Genomic DNA, 16,353 nt, shown 5'->3' on the forward strand with positions numbered 1-16,353 from the left:
CCCATTTTAAGAAATGTAAACAGCTGAAATTCACAGTTAAATACAATTTTGCAAAATACTGGTGTACCAATTTCAATCTTACAGTAATTTTTTTTTTTTATAGTAACATATTACACTGGTACCAATAATACTGGCAGTGCAGAAATAAAGGACTACTTATTAAAAAAAGAAAGCCAAAAGCAGCTGCTGAAAGAAAATGCTGTGGTAGTGAATAGCATTGTCCCACCACCTTGAAGTACATATTGCTTTTAATTCTTCCTCTGGACAGCTCTTAGTTCTACTAAGTAGTCTGTATTTTGAGGTAAGGGTTTTATGCTAATGCAGATGGTGAAGCAGTTTGTTTGTAGGGTAAGCAGCAGTAATGAGGGAGTAGCACAGCTATTTTAGCTGTTACAGATGTACCTAGCCTGTGGTAGCTGCACAGTGCAGCAAAAATCATTTGACAGTACTGAGGATAAAAGTGCTGCTACTCATACTATTTTGTATAATAGATATGGTCATTACTTGATATCACAGCGCAGTAGCTGTCACAAGCCATTTTTCCTGTTAGAAGGACTGTAATTTTTCTCTTTTATAGTTCATATTTCAGTGCATTAGTGTGCTGACCATAATGACAGTGACTTTCTGAGTTAAATGTTGTTTTTGCTTCCTTTTACAGTGGATTTTATATAGAACATTGGAACAGATTAAAATGACCAAAATAAAAAATGAAAGTGGAAAAAGTTCAGTTTTTCCTTTCTTGTTGCTTTTACTGCTTTTTGTTATTTATTAGAAGTTGAGACAGTTTAGTGACTGTTTTTCAGGCACTTTTTTCTGAGTAGTGGAGAGATTGCAGTCTATAGGATGATGAATGACATGGGCCTTCTCCTGTGGAGTCTCCATGTATTCCTTCAGAATATTTTTGCTATAAAATAGTTTTGTAATATCAGTTACTGCTTAAAATGTCCTCTGTGTATTTGTTCTGGTAAATGCTGGAACACATTCAGCCTTTGTTCTAAAGGACATTTCTTGGAAGAAGATTTAGGAGTGGTGAATCTCCACATTCTTTAGTTCCATGATGTTGCCACTAGATGAGTGCCTTGGGGAAACATATATAGGCCATCTGTGGATTTCACCATTTCTGTGGATTCATTCATTAGTTGCTCTGGAGTCTTCACCACTTTTTTTCCACTACTTTCTTTTATGATACTGGTAACTTCTGTGATATTTATATGTTATTTAATTCTAAGTTTGGTAAACACCTCCTGGATGTTCTGCAAGAGACAAAAGTTATGAAGTAGGAGTATTCTTGCATGGTCATTTGTGGTATTCATTGACACACAGCTCAGACTGGTTTACTGCGGTGCCTGGGACAATGTGATGACAAGTGAGAGGAAATTGGTATCTGATCAGTTGTAGTTACTGGCTTCAAGTCAGTTACACTATATTTCTTGTCTGATGAGGCTTGCTAGCAGCATAAGCTGGTGCATCTAGTGTCCTTGTCTTTAAAACGTTAGTGAGATTTGAATGAGCCAGGTGTCCTGGTGCTGGCAGGATTTAAATTATGTGAAATTTTTATTAGAGTAAATGAATTTCTGATGATACAGCCTGCTTAAAATGCTTTTATGAAAAGGTTTGCTGGCTGATTTTTACTGGAAATTAATCTTACTCATGTTTTAGGAATTGAATTTTAATACATCTAATTACTTTTAAAAAAGTTTGGAGTATATACTCTATGACTAGTAAAAAATTAATAAGAAAACTTACTTTCTTTTATGCAGATCACATCAAAATTAAAGATGAAGAAGAAAGCAACTAAGACCCAAGAAGCCAAAAAAATCTTGAAGAAGAAATTTAAAGTTAACACAAAAATAGTTTTTACTGAAGATGGAGAGGTAAGATCACTTAAAAGTAATTGTATTTTGGTGGGAATTGAAGTTGTAGTTTCTATAAAGTCAAAATGTACTTTGTATAAAAAGACACACTTCTAAAAAATGTGTAGTATTTGTAATTGGCTTACATTTTACAAAAGAGTTCAGCTTCCATTTAGAATCAGTTCCAGTGAGAAAAAGAGAAGTGTTGAGCACTGACCTCTTTTCATCTTTGTATGTGTAAGATACTTGTATGAGAGCTGTAAGTGGATGTACAGAACTGTATCTCTTTTCTGTCTATTGTTTTCAATTTCAGGTGGAATTGAGAGCATGGTTTTTGTTCTTACAGAAATGTAAAACAGTTTTCCTGTAGCTGTTTCGCAAAGCACCCCAAAGTCTTGGGCTAATGTACTGGAATTAAAAGAAGACCCTGGTTTTCTTCCCAGCATTCACTATTTGTAGATTAAAAGTTTTGTTAGAAAAGCTAAGGAAGTACCAAATTTCGGCCTGCTGGTGCTGAGGTAGCAGTGCTTGGAGATTTGCCAGTTATCTGATTTGTTCTTTTAATAGAACAATAGAAAAATTTATTGACTTTATACTAAAAGAAACTATTGTGGATGCTAGTCACTCTAGGGTTTCCCTGTGGAAATAATCTCACTAGCAAGTGTCTTCATTCCATGAACTTTTCTATAATTTGATTTTACAGCTTCAGATGCTATGCATGTTGTTTTTCCATTTCCAGCATTAAGATAAAAAGTAGAGTGGTTTTTTTCCCTCTTTATAATTATTTCAGTAAGGCATAAACTGAAAGAGAGGTCACTTTTACAAGTATATAATTTGCTTTTTTTCCTGACCAAAAAAAAAGGCATTTTATATTGCAGGTGAAGGGAGTGTAGCCATATACATAATTACTAACATTAGACAAAATGTAAAAGGTTTCAGAAGTTGCCCCATTGACCGAAAACTACAGTGTCAGATATTTTTAGATATTCAGAAGCTGTTGTCTCAACTTAAAATTCATATGCAGATGTTTTAGGTATCTATACAATGAAGCAAAAAGGAGGAAGAACGAAGAGAAAAACAATCATAAAGATTGTAATTTGAAAAGCAATACAAAATAGAAAAGGGGTGACATTTAAGGAAACACAAAATTTGCATCCCGGGATGTTCTTACTTTTTTTTCCCCCCGAGCTGTGTAAAATTGTGCATTGAAATTTTACTGTTCTATTCCACATGCTTTTCTTTGATAAAGTCCTCTAAAAATGTATCTTTCTAGAAAATACAACGACACAAACTCAATTTTACAAAAGGATATGAAACAGTGGGTTGGATTTATCTGTACCAGTTAAAAAAACAGCTTGTGTGCATTAGGGAGTCCTAAATGTGTTTGATTTTGCATTTGCACTGAAGGGCATTCTATGTTTTCTGCCATGTACTTTCCTTTCAAGAGTTAGTACTTTACCAATCTATGAGCAAGAATGATTTTGCAAAGACTTTCCCTTGAAGGTGTGTGCTCATACCATGAGGTACAAGCTACTAGGTCATAAGATAGATGGGGATATTTTTTGAACATGCAGTCTTTGTCTTGAATTCAGAGTTTCAGGTACTTAAGGGAAGCTGGATGTGTTCAGTGTGTCATCCATCAAACATTTCACCAGCATGAATCACCAAACATTTCCAATACAGTCTTAGTGCAACAATGAAAAATACCCTTCCATGTCTTTTCTCCTTGCTTCCCTCAAAACATGAACCTGTAATAATGCTTTTTTTTTTTCTGGCATACTCTGGAATAAAGACTTGTGTAATTTTTGTCTTGGTTAATATGTTGGGATGTTGATTGTTTACATGAAAGGTACTGTTTAGATTTACTCACATTTTTTTCTGAGAGTAATTTCTTGAGAGAAGTAGTTTTTCTCCCCAGATGAATAGCTGGATTAGAAATTACTTGTTCTAATCTGGAAAGAGGACAAAATAAGGGAAGAGATTCAAGTGCGTTCACTAAACAGTAATGTGATATAATGGAGACACTACTGTAAAATAGTAATTTTAAACTGAATATGATGTTAAATAAGGTTTGTTAATGTGTTTCCTTTGCAGATGACTTTTTTATTTAGTGTGGAAAAAGAATGTATTGGAATATGTAGGGCACCAAATGTGTGATGTGGAAAAAATGACTCTAACCCTTATTTTTCTTGCTGGCATCTCTAATTCAGTTAGTGCAGCAGTGGCCACCTGTACAAAAATCCAATTTGGCGCAAGCAGACGAGGAAGATGATGCCAGTGGTATCAACCTAGATAAAGCGAAAGAAATCCTGCGTGAGGAAGACAAATTTGACAAAGAAGAATACAGGAAGAAAGTAAAGGAAAAACATAGGGTAAGTTGATTTCTGCTTCAATTACTGAAGTATAGAAATACTGTGCTGTGGATTGCTCAGTGAGGAAAAATACTTAAATCCATTGTGAAATAAGTTCGTCAGTTTTCTTCAGGACTACACTGTTCACAAGAAAACTGTTTTAATATAAGTAGCTGGATAGCACAAAGCCTTATTCATCATTAAGTGTTGGTAACTGTAGAGTTTTATTTACAGCTTTAAAGTTTGGTGAATTTAGTAGGAGTATCTTCTTTTATTTTTTAATCAGTGTTCAGTGAAAGGATTTGTTTAACCAAAAGAAAGTAGTGTTAGGCATATGTGCTCTAAAACCTTCTGTCAGTGAGAATAACTCTGAAATGTCTTCAGACTACCATTTGCTTCACATTTAGTGTCACATTTCATTTAGGCCAAAGTGCTAAATTTTGTTGTCAGTGTGCTTAGGGCTATCAGAATTTACGTAATGAATTACTCAAACAACATGAAGTGACTTTTGGCTGTGACTTGAAAAGATCAGTATCTGCAGTCTGGCTTCTCTCTGGTGTTTGAAAACCTTTAAAAGTTGCAGACCAGAAGTTTTCCATCTACTTCTCTATTATTTGTTATGGACCAAGGCAGGATTTTCTGACCATGCTGTGTATCTGTCATATAGAACACAGCTGTAGGTCTTTTAGCTCAGAGGTCATTCTGTTAGTGATTGTGAGATGGGTATGGCATTCTCCAGATAATGGATACATGTAAAGTCCCAGGACTATGTGTTGTTAAAGGCCTGGTTTGTACTCAAAGCTTCAAATTTCCAAGGTGTTAATAAGCGTTTTATTGTCCTGCTCTGTAAATACTGTTAATTCAGTTTGACTTTCCACTGATTGTAAGTAGTTAGGGCAAGATTTTCCAGTGTTTGTGAGAGTTTGAATTTGAACAAAATAATTTGGAAGGAATTTGTGAAAGCTTCAAGTTTTATTTCGGCTATGAAGTATCCTGGTTAATGTCAAAGCATGCTTCGCACATTTAATTTGAAAGTCTGCTCCTCTAGTCCTGTTGCAGTTATTTGGCAAACACAAAAAAAATCTCACATTTTTTTTAGGAAAGGGTTCCAATTGATAGGAGGAGAAAAGAAATCATGTTTGCTGTGCTCTAAGTGAAATAATAGTCAAGTTTACAGAAAACAATGCAATCAGATTTCAAAGATGCACTTAATGAACAGGGAAGGAGAGACTGATTCTATGACTTTGCAGTCAATCTCTTTTTCAGTAGCAGATTCATACACTTTGAGTAACACCGTTGTAGGTGTTGACATCAGACTTCAGTGATAAAATACTTCATCTGTTGGTCTGTTAACACAGCTTCATTGTTACAGTTCTGAGGAGAGCAAATGACGTTGACCACATATTTACCTACATTGAAGAAAAATATTTCAACTGTGGAGATACTATGAAAAGAGAATGCCTCTTTTGAAAATAGAGTTAGAAAAAATTATGACTGGCCACGTCAATGTCATGGGGTTATTTTGTAATTATGCAAAGTGTCATGTGTGAAGCTTCTTGGAGATTAGTGCATGAGTGTTTTTCACACTCCAGCTATTATCCTTTATGAAATGACATAAAATAAATAAATGATAGTATATGAAAAAGAAGGAAATAGGTTAAAGGAAAAGGACCTCTGTTTGACATCCTGTGAAATGATTGTCTGGTATTAAGAGCTGCCATTCAGTCATTGCATGACTGACACACATCTGACATTGTTCAGATTTTTTATTTGAAACTTTACAGTTTGAGGTGAAAAATACTTCATATGTAAATTCTCTGTACATAATGAAGTATTCAGTTACCTGGTTGTAATTTAATTTTTGAAATAGTGTTATAACAGTTTAGAATTGTAACATCCAATTTTAAATGAGATGACACTTGCAAAGAAAGAAGGGGCAGGAAGGTGATAGGTTTTACTCTGGTAAAACCTCATTTGCTTTCCCATTGTTTCACTAACCTTTGTGGTTAAGGATGAATCTCTCTCCTCACTACAGAAGGCATTCAGAATAACAATTCATTTCATGTATTAATTAATTCAGGCTGTATAAGGTAAGGCTGACATACAGATTGATTCTCTTGCGCTTCCTTATTACTAAGTCATCCATTTATGTTTGGGATTCCTGACAGTCAACTGTTGCTGCTTAAGAAACAGCTGTAGTAGTAATTATAGGGAAAATATGCTGAGTCTTGCTCTTTTGTCTCATCCAAGGAGAGACAGGCATACCTCCTTCCCTTTGGGTCATCTTAAGCTGGTCCTGTGATCAGGAGATGCCTTCTTCCAGTAATTAATGAAGAAACTACATAGTTACTAGGTAGAGAAGATACTACTCAATTTTTTCATTACCAGAAAATGTCTAATTTTTAAAATTCACACTGTAGGGGGAAGTTTTATGGCATAATTCAGAAATCATAGGTAAGTGTCATAAATAAACATCATTTTAGCCATTTCAGCCATTGTTTTTTCAGTGATGTTTTTGGAATTTATTGTGTTGTTGATGGGACAAGTCATCTGTCCTTCATTAACAAAAGAATGCCAGGGGAAAATCTGAACTGCCTCACAGTAAAAGTGAGTTACGTGGCCATTTTCACAGTGACTTCCCAATGGTATTTAAAAATTCTCCCACCTCATAAGGTTTCCCTTACCAAAAGATAATCACTCAGGAGCAGATACTAGTTGAGTTTGAATCTTTGGCTTACATCTCAAGGATACAAAAGAACTATACATAAAGTCCATGTATCATGACTATGCTGAAGAAGCCTGATCACGTGCCAGATCATTGTCTGAATTTGCTATTAAAAGTTTGGTTGTTTATGTAAGCTTCACAAGCAAGTCATCTGAGTTATTTCTTACCCTTGTTTGGAAGGAGAGGATGAAACCTAAAAGATGAGTATTCAAGTGTGTTATCAGTAAAGGATGTGAGAGAAGTAAAAAGACTAGGAAACTTTATTTTCATGACTTTGGGTTTTGTGTAAGTGTGAATGTCTTAGTGCCCTTTCTTGTGTCATTGAAAGAGGAGCTTTTTAAAGTCACATACTTTAATCCCATCTTATATATCCCTTTGCTGGCATTCAGCAGAACCCTTCATAAAGTCCTAAATGCAATACTTGTGGCTGTCTGTCATTGCTTCTTTTTAAAATCCTCTATGCTTCACTGTGAGTCAAAATACATCATGTTGTAGCATGAACTCTGTTATCTGACCTGTCCTTTCTGCAGTAATGCTAATTATTTAATTCCCATCTTTCTTTAAATTTCCTTCCTGCAAGCAGACTGCTGAAGATCTTTGTCCATTTGACATGTTCCAATATCAGATGTGACAACTCGGTTTCCTGCCTTGGCTGCTGAATGCTCCTACAACTCTCTTTTCTCCTAGCTTTTTGAAAAAGCCATGGCTGAATCTTTCCTTTCTGCTTTTGGTTAACATTTTCATCAACTTAACTTTCTTCTCTTCCTTCACGTACATCAAGTTTCAAATATATCTTGATTCACATTTGCTCTTCTTAATTCCTTTTCTTTCCTACTGCAGCTGAAAACTGGTGCAGTTTCCTGGTGTGTGTGGCAGTTGTTTTTGTTTTTGTTTTTTTTTCCCTTTAAATCAAGTTTTGAAACATGCTAAATCTATTAAAGTTATTAAGAGTAGCAGACCACTAGAGACAAATGCATTTTTATTCTGTATAAATCAAATATAGTAGTCTGATACTCAGTTGTGTACATGTAATCATAAAGTCCCCTCAAGCTGAATGTGTGTTTATACCTGAAGTCTCTACATTTGCTTTGAAATGGTGACTTCAATAACAAATAATTTACAGAAGGCTATAAGTGCAGATATTATTTGATCGGGGTTTTTTTATCTACAGGTGGGTTCAGGTTTTGATTTAGATAATGAGTGGATATAGAAAAAGTAGAAAAAGCAGTGTTTTCATAAAGCTTGTACTATTATAGGTCATATTCAATTGAGAATTCCTTTCTTATGGTTTCCATAGTATAATCTTGAAGATTAGCGGTCTCTGGCAAAAAAAAAAGTGAATGTCTTAAAATCAAAACATCTCCAAAATATATTTTTTTAGGAGAACATGGCACATAAGCTTATTATAAACTTTACTTGCAAAACTTTTCCTGAGGAAGAACAAAACTATTCAGAAGTATCCACAGGCCATTGCTTTTAAATCCATTTGTGAATGTAATTTAAATGAGCACAGTTTCCTGTATGATCAAAAAAATATTTTGATGCATTCATGAGATGCTCAGATTTGAAGAGTTGTGTGTTGCGCCTTAAGGCTTATGGAAACTTGCAAAGCATCTACACTATAATTAGATTTCCTTCGTGAGTCTCCCATTTTATTATCCTCTTCTTCCTCTGCAAATATGGAAGAACTGAAAATCAGATGGATAGAAGTAAATTAAGCTCTGAGGTATAATTGTAGTGTAATTAATGCTTACTGAAGTTTCGGAAGCAAAGTAAATTTTAGTGATTGAGCACAATGGAAGGACAGTAACACTGATCAAAATGATGTGAAAAGAATTTTTGCATTAATGGCTATTTAATGAAAGCCATTTGAAATGTGTAAAATGTTATAAACAACAATAAAGGGAAAATGAATAAACTATTCAGAACGTGTTTTAGCAGTCCATTTTTCAAGTTTTCAACTGAAAATGTGTTGTTAGGGGGAAAATAGTAGCAGAGAGGGATTCATCTCACTTCTTAATAACCTCTCTTTCCCTGTAGTAGCTCAAGCTCAGAAAAATGCCCGTTGGCAATGGAGGAAAAATGAATAGGAGCCTTATTTCTTGCTTCACTTTCCCACCAGTAAGATACACTGTGAATTTTGAATGATCAGCATGAGAAGAAGGCTAGAATATTTTTAAAAATATAATTTTATTTGGGCAGTATTAGTAGCAATCAAGCTGAGACTGTCTTCAGGGGACTGATACTGCAAGATGCAGTAGTTTTGTACCTCCTTGGAAGACCTTAAATAAATATATTTATAGAGAGATGACTCAGACTGCAGGTGATGGGGGATCTTTCAGAAGGTACTGCACTGTACCACACATGTATTTTAAATGTATTATATGTCTGTATTTTAAATGTAATATATACTTTGTATTTTTGAGACTCCTTGCAGAATCTTCCTGGGATACTGATGTTGCTCTAAGGAATCTGGAGAGATTTTGTGGCCCTTGTGCCACTGAAACGATCTTGATTTGTACCACTTGAAGTTTAGGGCTACATCTTCTCAAAGTTTTATTTATGCTGTCCTTAATTCAATAGAAAATACAGAATTATTTTAGAAATGGTACTGAAACAGAATACCTCTCTTTTTTTGTGCTCTAAATGCATTTGTTAGTGGCATAGTCCATAATTTTAATGAGGAGGAAACACTGCAATGTTCCACCCTTTGTGTGTTTGCTCTCCCAAATATTATTACTCTATTAACTGTTTCCAAAGCTAAGAGAAAGTTCTTTGTACGAGACTTACGTAAGGACTATCATAAAATAAATAGCTGTCATTTTCATCAAGAGTATATTGAATTCTGATTAAAATTCATTTTTGAAAATGGGAGATTGCAGACTGGTAAGGGACCCAAATCCCTTGGGTTTGAACTCAGGCAGTTTCATTTGCAGGTGTTTTTGATGAAGCCTGCTGCTGTTCCAGGCTGCAGAATGAGGCCCCTGCATGTGTGTTGCACAGAGAGGCACACAAGACACTCTGTGGATAGCCACAGAGACAAGAGAGGCTGCACTCACATATACATGTACAGCACAGGCAGCACAAGCTTATTTCTTCCTGTTGGCTGATAAGGACTGATGACCTTAGCAGAACTAAGAAGATCTCACTCTTTTGATAGATAAGCATACTCACCAATACATTAAATAGTAGAGTGGATCCTAAGTATGTCTGATTTCATACCTACATCATAGGTCTCCTGTGTAGTCACTGCCCTTGGGTTTTTCCATATGCTGGTCTTTCTGCTCAGTCATATAGTGCCTTTTAAATAGTGCCTTTTAAGTTTGCTCTTTCCCATGAGGCTGATAAACATAGATAACCTGTTTTCTCTTTTTCCTACCAGTTACAAAGTTCTTTGTGAACCTTCCCAAGACTGTGCTTGTGTGGTTCCTTTAGTGTTCATCTGTCAGCGACTTATGAGTTCACATCTTGTGCTACTGTCTGCCTTACTCTCATTAGAGTTAGTGTATTTTGAGTTCACTTTAATACTTTTTCTCCTTCTTGTCTTTGTCTCAGTTGTAACAGGATATCATTGCAAACTGCACTTTTACATTCAGGGTATCCCTACAACCGTTGTATCCCTAGGACTTACTCCTTCCTTTGGCAGCCCCATTCCCAATGGAACTCTAGGATCCACCTCCCTGCTTTTGCAAGTGATTTCTGTTGATAACAGATTAGTTAAGATTTTAACATGTTTGGTTTATAGTTTTATAAAATAATTATGAAAGTTGTAGTATATAGTAATAAATCATTGAATACCGTATATCATGCTCAGCAAATGGAAAAGGCTCCCCAGGGATTTTTTTATTTTGTAAAATAGATGTTGTATAACACAAGCCCATTCAATATGGTTGAAGATAAATGCTCCCATGAAAAACAGTATTTTTAGTTTGAAATCAGATTAATTCTAAAAGAAGGTTGCATCATATTTCCAAGGAAGTAATCTGAAGGGGTAAAAAATTGCAATGCAGCATTATGCTCTTTATTAAAGCACCTGAATAGTCCCACACTTTGAGGTAGAATTTGTCAGATTACCATGTGTACAGTTGGTTTAATGTGGTGCTGGGTAAGAATGATAAAATTCTCTCACATAAAGAGTATGCCAGCATACGAACAAAATATAAAGGGAAAGAGCTTACTGCTGAGAGGAGTGCTCAGCTCAACAGCAAAGAAAAATATAGATGGAGAGATGTGTAAAATAAATCAGGGAGTATTACTTTGTTAGAAAGCCTTTCTGAGCTCCTCCATAGCTTTTGTGTGCAGGCAGTGCTGCTGTTATGCTCCAAATGCAGAGCTATTAAGATAAGGGGGATGGACACTGAGAAGTGGATTGACAAACATCCTGTTTCATCCTTAGCAGCAGCATCCATCTGGTCTCCCTCTGGTGCCAGTAGAGGCAGGGGCTTGCTTGTTTATCTGTCACTTCAACAGCTGAATGGGCTACACTTAGAGCTTGAAGTGTCCTTGGATGTTTTCTAAGAGTCTTGCAGCAAAATCAGAGTTCTTAACCTCATCTTATTGATGTGAAAAATAAGAAAATGAGATCACAGGTGACAGAATATTCTGAGTTGAAAGGGATCCACAAGGACTATTGAATCCAGCTCTGAAGTGAATGGCCCTTATGGCAATTGATCCCACAACCTTGATGTTACTAGCACCAGGCTCCAACCAGCTGGTTTGTGTACACACTAGTCAGATGAATGCCAGGAGGATACAGCTGTGGGTGGGGGATGAAGTATTTCAGGCATAACCTTAAAGTGGGCCTTTACCTGCCCTAGAGCTGTAAGGGAGCTTCCATGCAAGGCTGCGTGTCCTGCTGGAGGATGTACTGGAACAACTGCCCAAAATGCTGACCTCTGTCTGTCAGGCTGTGTGAGGCACCCTTGCAGCTTCTAGCAGGAGCTGCATCCTTTGCTTGCTGAGGATGCTGGGTGCCTGCATGAGCAGGCACAGATACGTGCGGCGCTCTTCTGCCTTCTCACAGACCTGGTGTTTGAGCTGGGTGGTTCCTTATGGGTGGCTCCATTAAGACAGCTCAGGAGCCTGTGACCTCTATAGAATGAATTTTCCACTGGCATCATCCCTTCAAAGCCTAAAGCAGCCACAAAATGAGATGAAGGGCATCATTGCCCATTTTCCTCTACTTTTTCTCTAGAATATATTAATATGGTTTGCAGTGTAACTTCCATTGATTTCTTGTTAAGATTTTAATTCACAGCTTTAAACATTACTTTTAAACATTGTTAACTAACTTCATTTATCATATATTTTGAATTAGTATTACCTTTATCTTGCACTCTATGTGTTTGTGTATGTATAGGTTCAGTTCCACCACTCTCACAGTAAAGAATTTTGTAGTAATCTTAATCCTAAACTAATCTAAATCTCTTTCAATTTAAAGCCTTTACCCCTTGTCCTGCCCAATACATGCCACTGTAAAAAGTTCCTTTCCAGCTGATTGACTGGAAGGCCACAATTAGGTCTTCCCAGAGCCTTCTCTTCTCCAGGCTGAACACTGAACTCTCTCAGCCTGTCTTCATATGAGAGGTGTTCCAGCCCTCTGATCACCTTCATTGCCTTCCTCTGTACCAACTCCAGCAGGTCCCTGTCCTCCCTGTGCTGGGACCCCAGAGCTGATGCAGCCCTGCAGGTGGGGCTGAGCAGAGCAGAGGGGCAGAATCCCCTCCCTGGCCCTGCTGCCCAGCAGTGGGTGCAGCCCACCATACATTTGGCTTTCTGGGCTGTGAGAGCTCATGGACAGCTCGTGGCCAGCCACTCATCCATGTATATATTTAAACCAACTCACTTAAAACCTTTAGGAAAGCTTTCCTATCCTTAAAACATACTCAATGTGTTCAGGTCTAAGTGGGAAAGGAATCATTTTGATCTTTGTCCACTGGTTTCTTGTGTTAGTTTTGTTCCAAGAATGTCCTTTTAAGGGTCAGTTTCTGCTAGCTTCTGTTTCCTTCTTTTTAATGAGAATGCCTTTTTCCCACTGCCTCTAAGACTTTTTCCAGTGCTTGTTTAATGTTTAAAATTGTCCCTGTGCTGTTTTTCACATGCCTTTGATGCCTACTCTGTGTTGCCTTAAATTGACGATTACTGGGTGTTTCAGTTTCCCTACCTTTAAATAAACATCAGCTTTACAGATGAGGCTTACATCATTATGTTTATGTACCTTGATGCTTGAAGAGATTATTTTATAAGTTTCTAAAACCAAACAGAGATTCAAAAAAGCCTCACAACAAAACAAAAAACAATAAAAATGATTCTGCTTTTTTCCTGAGGGCATTAAGATTTATTTAATAGTAAGCAAAGTTGTACTTAATTGCCAGATTAAAAAAAATATTCAAAGAAATACTAATAAGCTGATTCAGTTTTATCTTTGAGTTAGGAATGTTAGTTTGTTTTGGTGGTTGGAGAAGTGCTTGCATGTAGGTGGTTTTCTAGTCTCTGTAAGGAGAAATACTAAGCTACATAGCAATATAAATGTAGCAATGAGCCATGAGCATGTAAACAATTCAAGCTTGGTGTGAAATCTGGGAGAAGAAAAATGTGGGAAACATGTTTATTAAGTCAGTTTCCAGAGTATGTTTGTACTTCAAAATTTTGCTGGAAACCAGCTCTTGACTGTGGCTAGGCCACTGTATGAGAGCTGCTCTGAACTTCTGAACAACTCTGTTTTCTGTAGCACAATTGACTGAATTTATCTGTGTCCCACTAAAATAACAGGAGATAGTTGGGGGTACCAAGACAAGGTTCCAGTATTGACCAACATGTATTTGCAATTGACAGCCAGATTTTTCCAGGCAGTGGAGTGATTTGTTCCAGAGCTTGGTCATCTGTGAAGATCTGTTGTGTGGTAGACCATTACCTCAGCTGTTAAATAGAATGGGTTGGTAGCTCCAAATTATGGCATCAGTATGTAAAGCAATAGTTACTAAAAATCTAGTGTTAAAATGATGGATCAAAACCTGAAGGAGTTCTTGAGTATTTAATTAAAAAGACTTCAGAGGACTCAGATGAGCATGAAATTTTTCCAGGAAATAGATTTGCCACAGGTTTTTTAAATGCTCTGAGAGCTAAATATGCCATAATATGCATTAGTTTTGTTAAGTAAAACTTCTGTTCGCCTTCAGGTGAGGAACTAGAAGAGGTCAATGAAATTTTAGGGCAGAAAAACAGCAGCTTGTCACCAGCTAAAAGAATTTATTGAATGTAAATCTGACCTATGCATAATTTGTTTAAAAGAAAGAAAAGAGACTTATTGTACAAATTTTTTACACATTAAAAAAGCTAAAAGAAAAATTACTGTAGGAAACAAAACTGTTCATAATAGAAATAACAAAAATAAATGCTATTTTTTTTATATTTCAGTAAAACCTCTGTACAATGTAAAATGAACTCTTAAATATAGAAAGAAGAGAGTCCAAGGAAGAGGGGATTTCCTTTGGGAGGAAAGAACTCTCAAAATTGCTGGACTTAATTTTATATAACTGAAAACTTGGGGTTTAAGCTCTCTATTAATGTGTCTTTCACATATTCCTGACCTCACCAGCTAGAGAGAGCTGCCATGTTACTAGTCATTAATATTTTGTCTCAAGTTGAGAACATGGAATGTAAATGTTAGAATATTTATTTAATTGTTGGAGTTTTAAGAATTAAATGAGTTTTTGTTTTAAAACCCAACAGTAGAAGGAGGAGGAGATTAAGTGTGAAAAGAAGCCAATGTCAGACTTCTTATCTTCGTGGTTAAGAACAGTAAGTAGTTCTTCCATGGATTAGATGTGGCTTTTTCTGTGGCTCGGGCTCCTTGTAGGCAGAACTGTTTCTTTTGTGACTTCTAGTGCAAAAAAGGTAGAAGATTTGCAACTCTTCTTTAAAGCTAAGTGATTTAGCCATATTACATGGGGATGACTAAAAATTTTTATCACTTTGATTACTAAACTTGCAACCATCCTTTTTAAGTAGCTTTGTAAGAGTGAAGAAAAAAAGGAGAATTTGCAGTAAATTTTAAAAGCTGACTAAGAAGGTCTCTGAGCTTTATAATACTATTAATGAAAAACTAAATGAAAAGAATATACTAGCAAGTGTGGGTCTGTGGAAATTAGCTGTATAGTGAGTTATATATTTTTATCAGAGTAGAACCTGGTTTGTAAATACATCTGTGGAATACACTGGAATTTCTACATGGCTTTTCACTTGCGTGTTCTGATTAGTAAATTAACATGTCACAAGTGAAATGGACCAAAACCTCACACAATGGCCATAAGTTAAAGCAACAGATTCAGCCTGGATTTATGAGGAATTTCTCTGTGTGATAGCAGTCAGGCTGTGGCACAGGCTGACCAGAGATGATGTGCAGTTTCCAGCCTTGGGATTTTGGCATGGCTGGATGAAGCCCTGTGCAGCATCACCTCACCTCAGAGCTGACTCTTCTGTGAGCAGGAGGTTGGACCAGAGACCTCCTGATGTTCTTCCAGTTGGAATAATCCTCTGACCTTGTGAATGCCCAGTGCTGTTCAGAGTGTGTTAGTGTCAAGCAGCCTGATTAGGACATTGGCTTCTGAAATTCACTCCTACCTCCAGCTCAGTGCCAGCATACATGCACCTTCTACAAAACCTGCTCTTGTTTTTCACTGACAAGTATCCAAACCCTCTCTCTCCACTGCTTGGGGCAGGGGGGAAAAAAAAGCAGATCTTGACAGCATCTCCTGGTGATTGCGTCTCTGTCTTGTTTTTCTCTTGTGCTCCTTATTTCAATCTCTGGACCTATTAACTTTAGAATCTTTTTGTGTCTTCATGGTCCTTTAAAGACTATAGCTTATAATGCTGCCTGTGTACTTCTCTTCTGTGTCCTTATGTCAATCTTCTGCTTTCATAGCTGTCTTCTCAGTGCTCTGTTATAAATCCCTTGAGCAGGAACTTTGCTGCTATATCTGCTCAAGCCTGTAGCTGTAGTTAAAACACTGACATTTCATATACCATAGAATTTTTCTATCAGAATTTTTCTATCCAAAATTTTCTAGACTGTCCAAGTCAAAAGCTGCTTTTTAACATATGGTGTATTACTTTCTACCTGTGTTCTCTGTGTTTGAGGGGTGAAGTTTGACTATTACCACAATTTTAGCAGAAAAATGAGAGAACCCCAATGGTTACCCCAAAGAGTGGAGAATGTGCAGCTGAACAAATTAAAGTGGATGAAATGGAAAACTTTAGTAAGTAATTGGAAAAACATAAGTTAAAGGGATCAGAAACTTATATAAATTTGACTTGGGAGAGAAGGAATTGTAACATGGATGTTCATGTTATGAACATGATGCATAGGTCTACCTTGTTGGAAGAACTGCATGTGGACCAGACAGTATTTAGTCCTGGTGGTTTA

The 16,353-nt window shown here is 36.5% G+C and overlaps 1 protein-coding gene across 1 annotated transcript in view; it reads left to right on the forward strand.

The window, feature by feature from the left end:
• Positions 1 to 16,353, forward strand: part of DDX10 (DEAD-box helicase 10) — a 153,833-nt gene that overhangs the window by 95,654 nt on the left and 41,826 nt on the right. Inside the window, exons 14-15 of the mRNA XM_021529396.3 lie at positions 1,761 to 1,874; positions 4,064 to 4,225. Of these exons, the coding sequence (XP_021385071.3) occupies positions 1,761 to 1,874; positions 4,064 to 4,225 (276 nt within the window). The remainder of the gene's footprint in view (positions 1 to 1,760; positions 1,875 to 4,063; positions 4,226 to 16,353) is intronic.

This window comes from Lonchura striata, chromosome 2 (genome assembly GCF_046129695.1).
Source record: "Lonchura striata isolate bLonStr1 chromosome 2, bLonStr1.mat, whole genome shotgun sequence".
NCBI classification, from domain to species: Eukaryota; Metazoa; Chordata; class Aves; order Passeriformes; family Estrildidae; genus Lonchura; species Lonchura striata.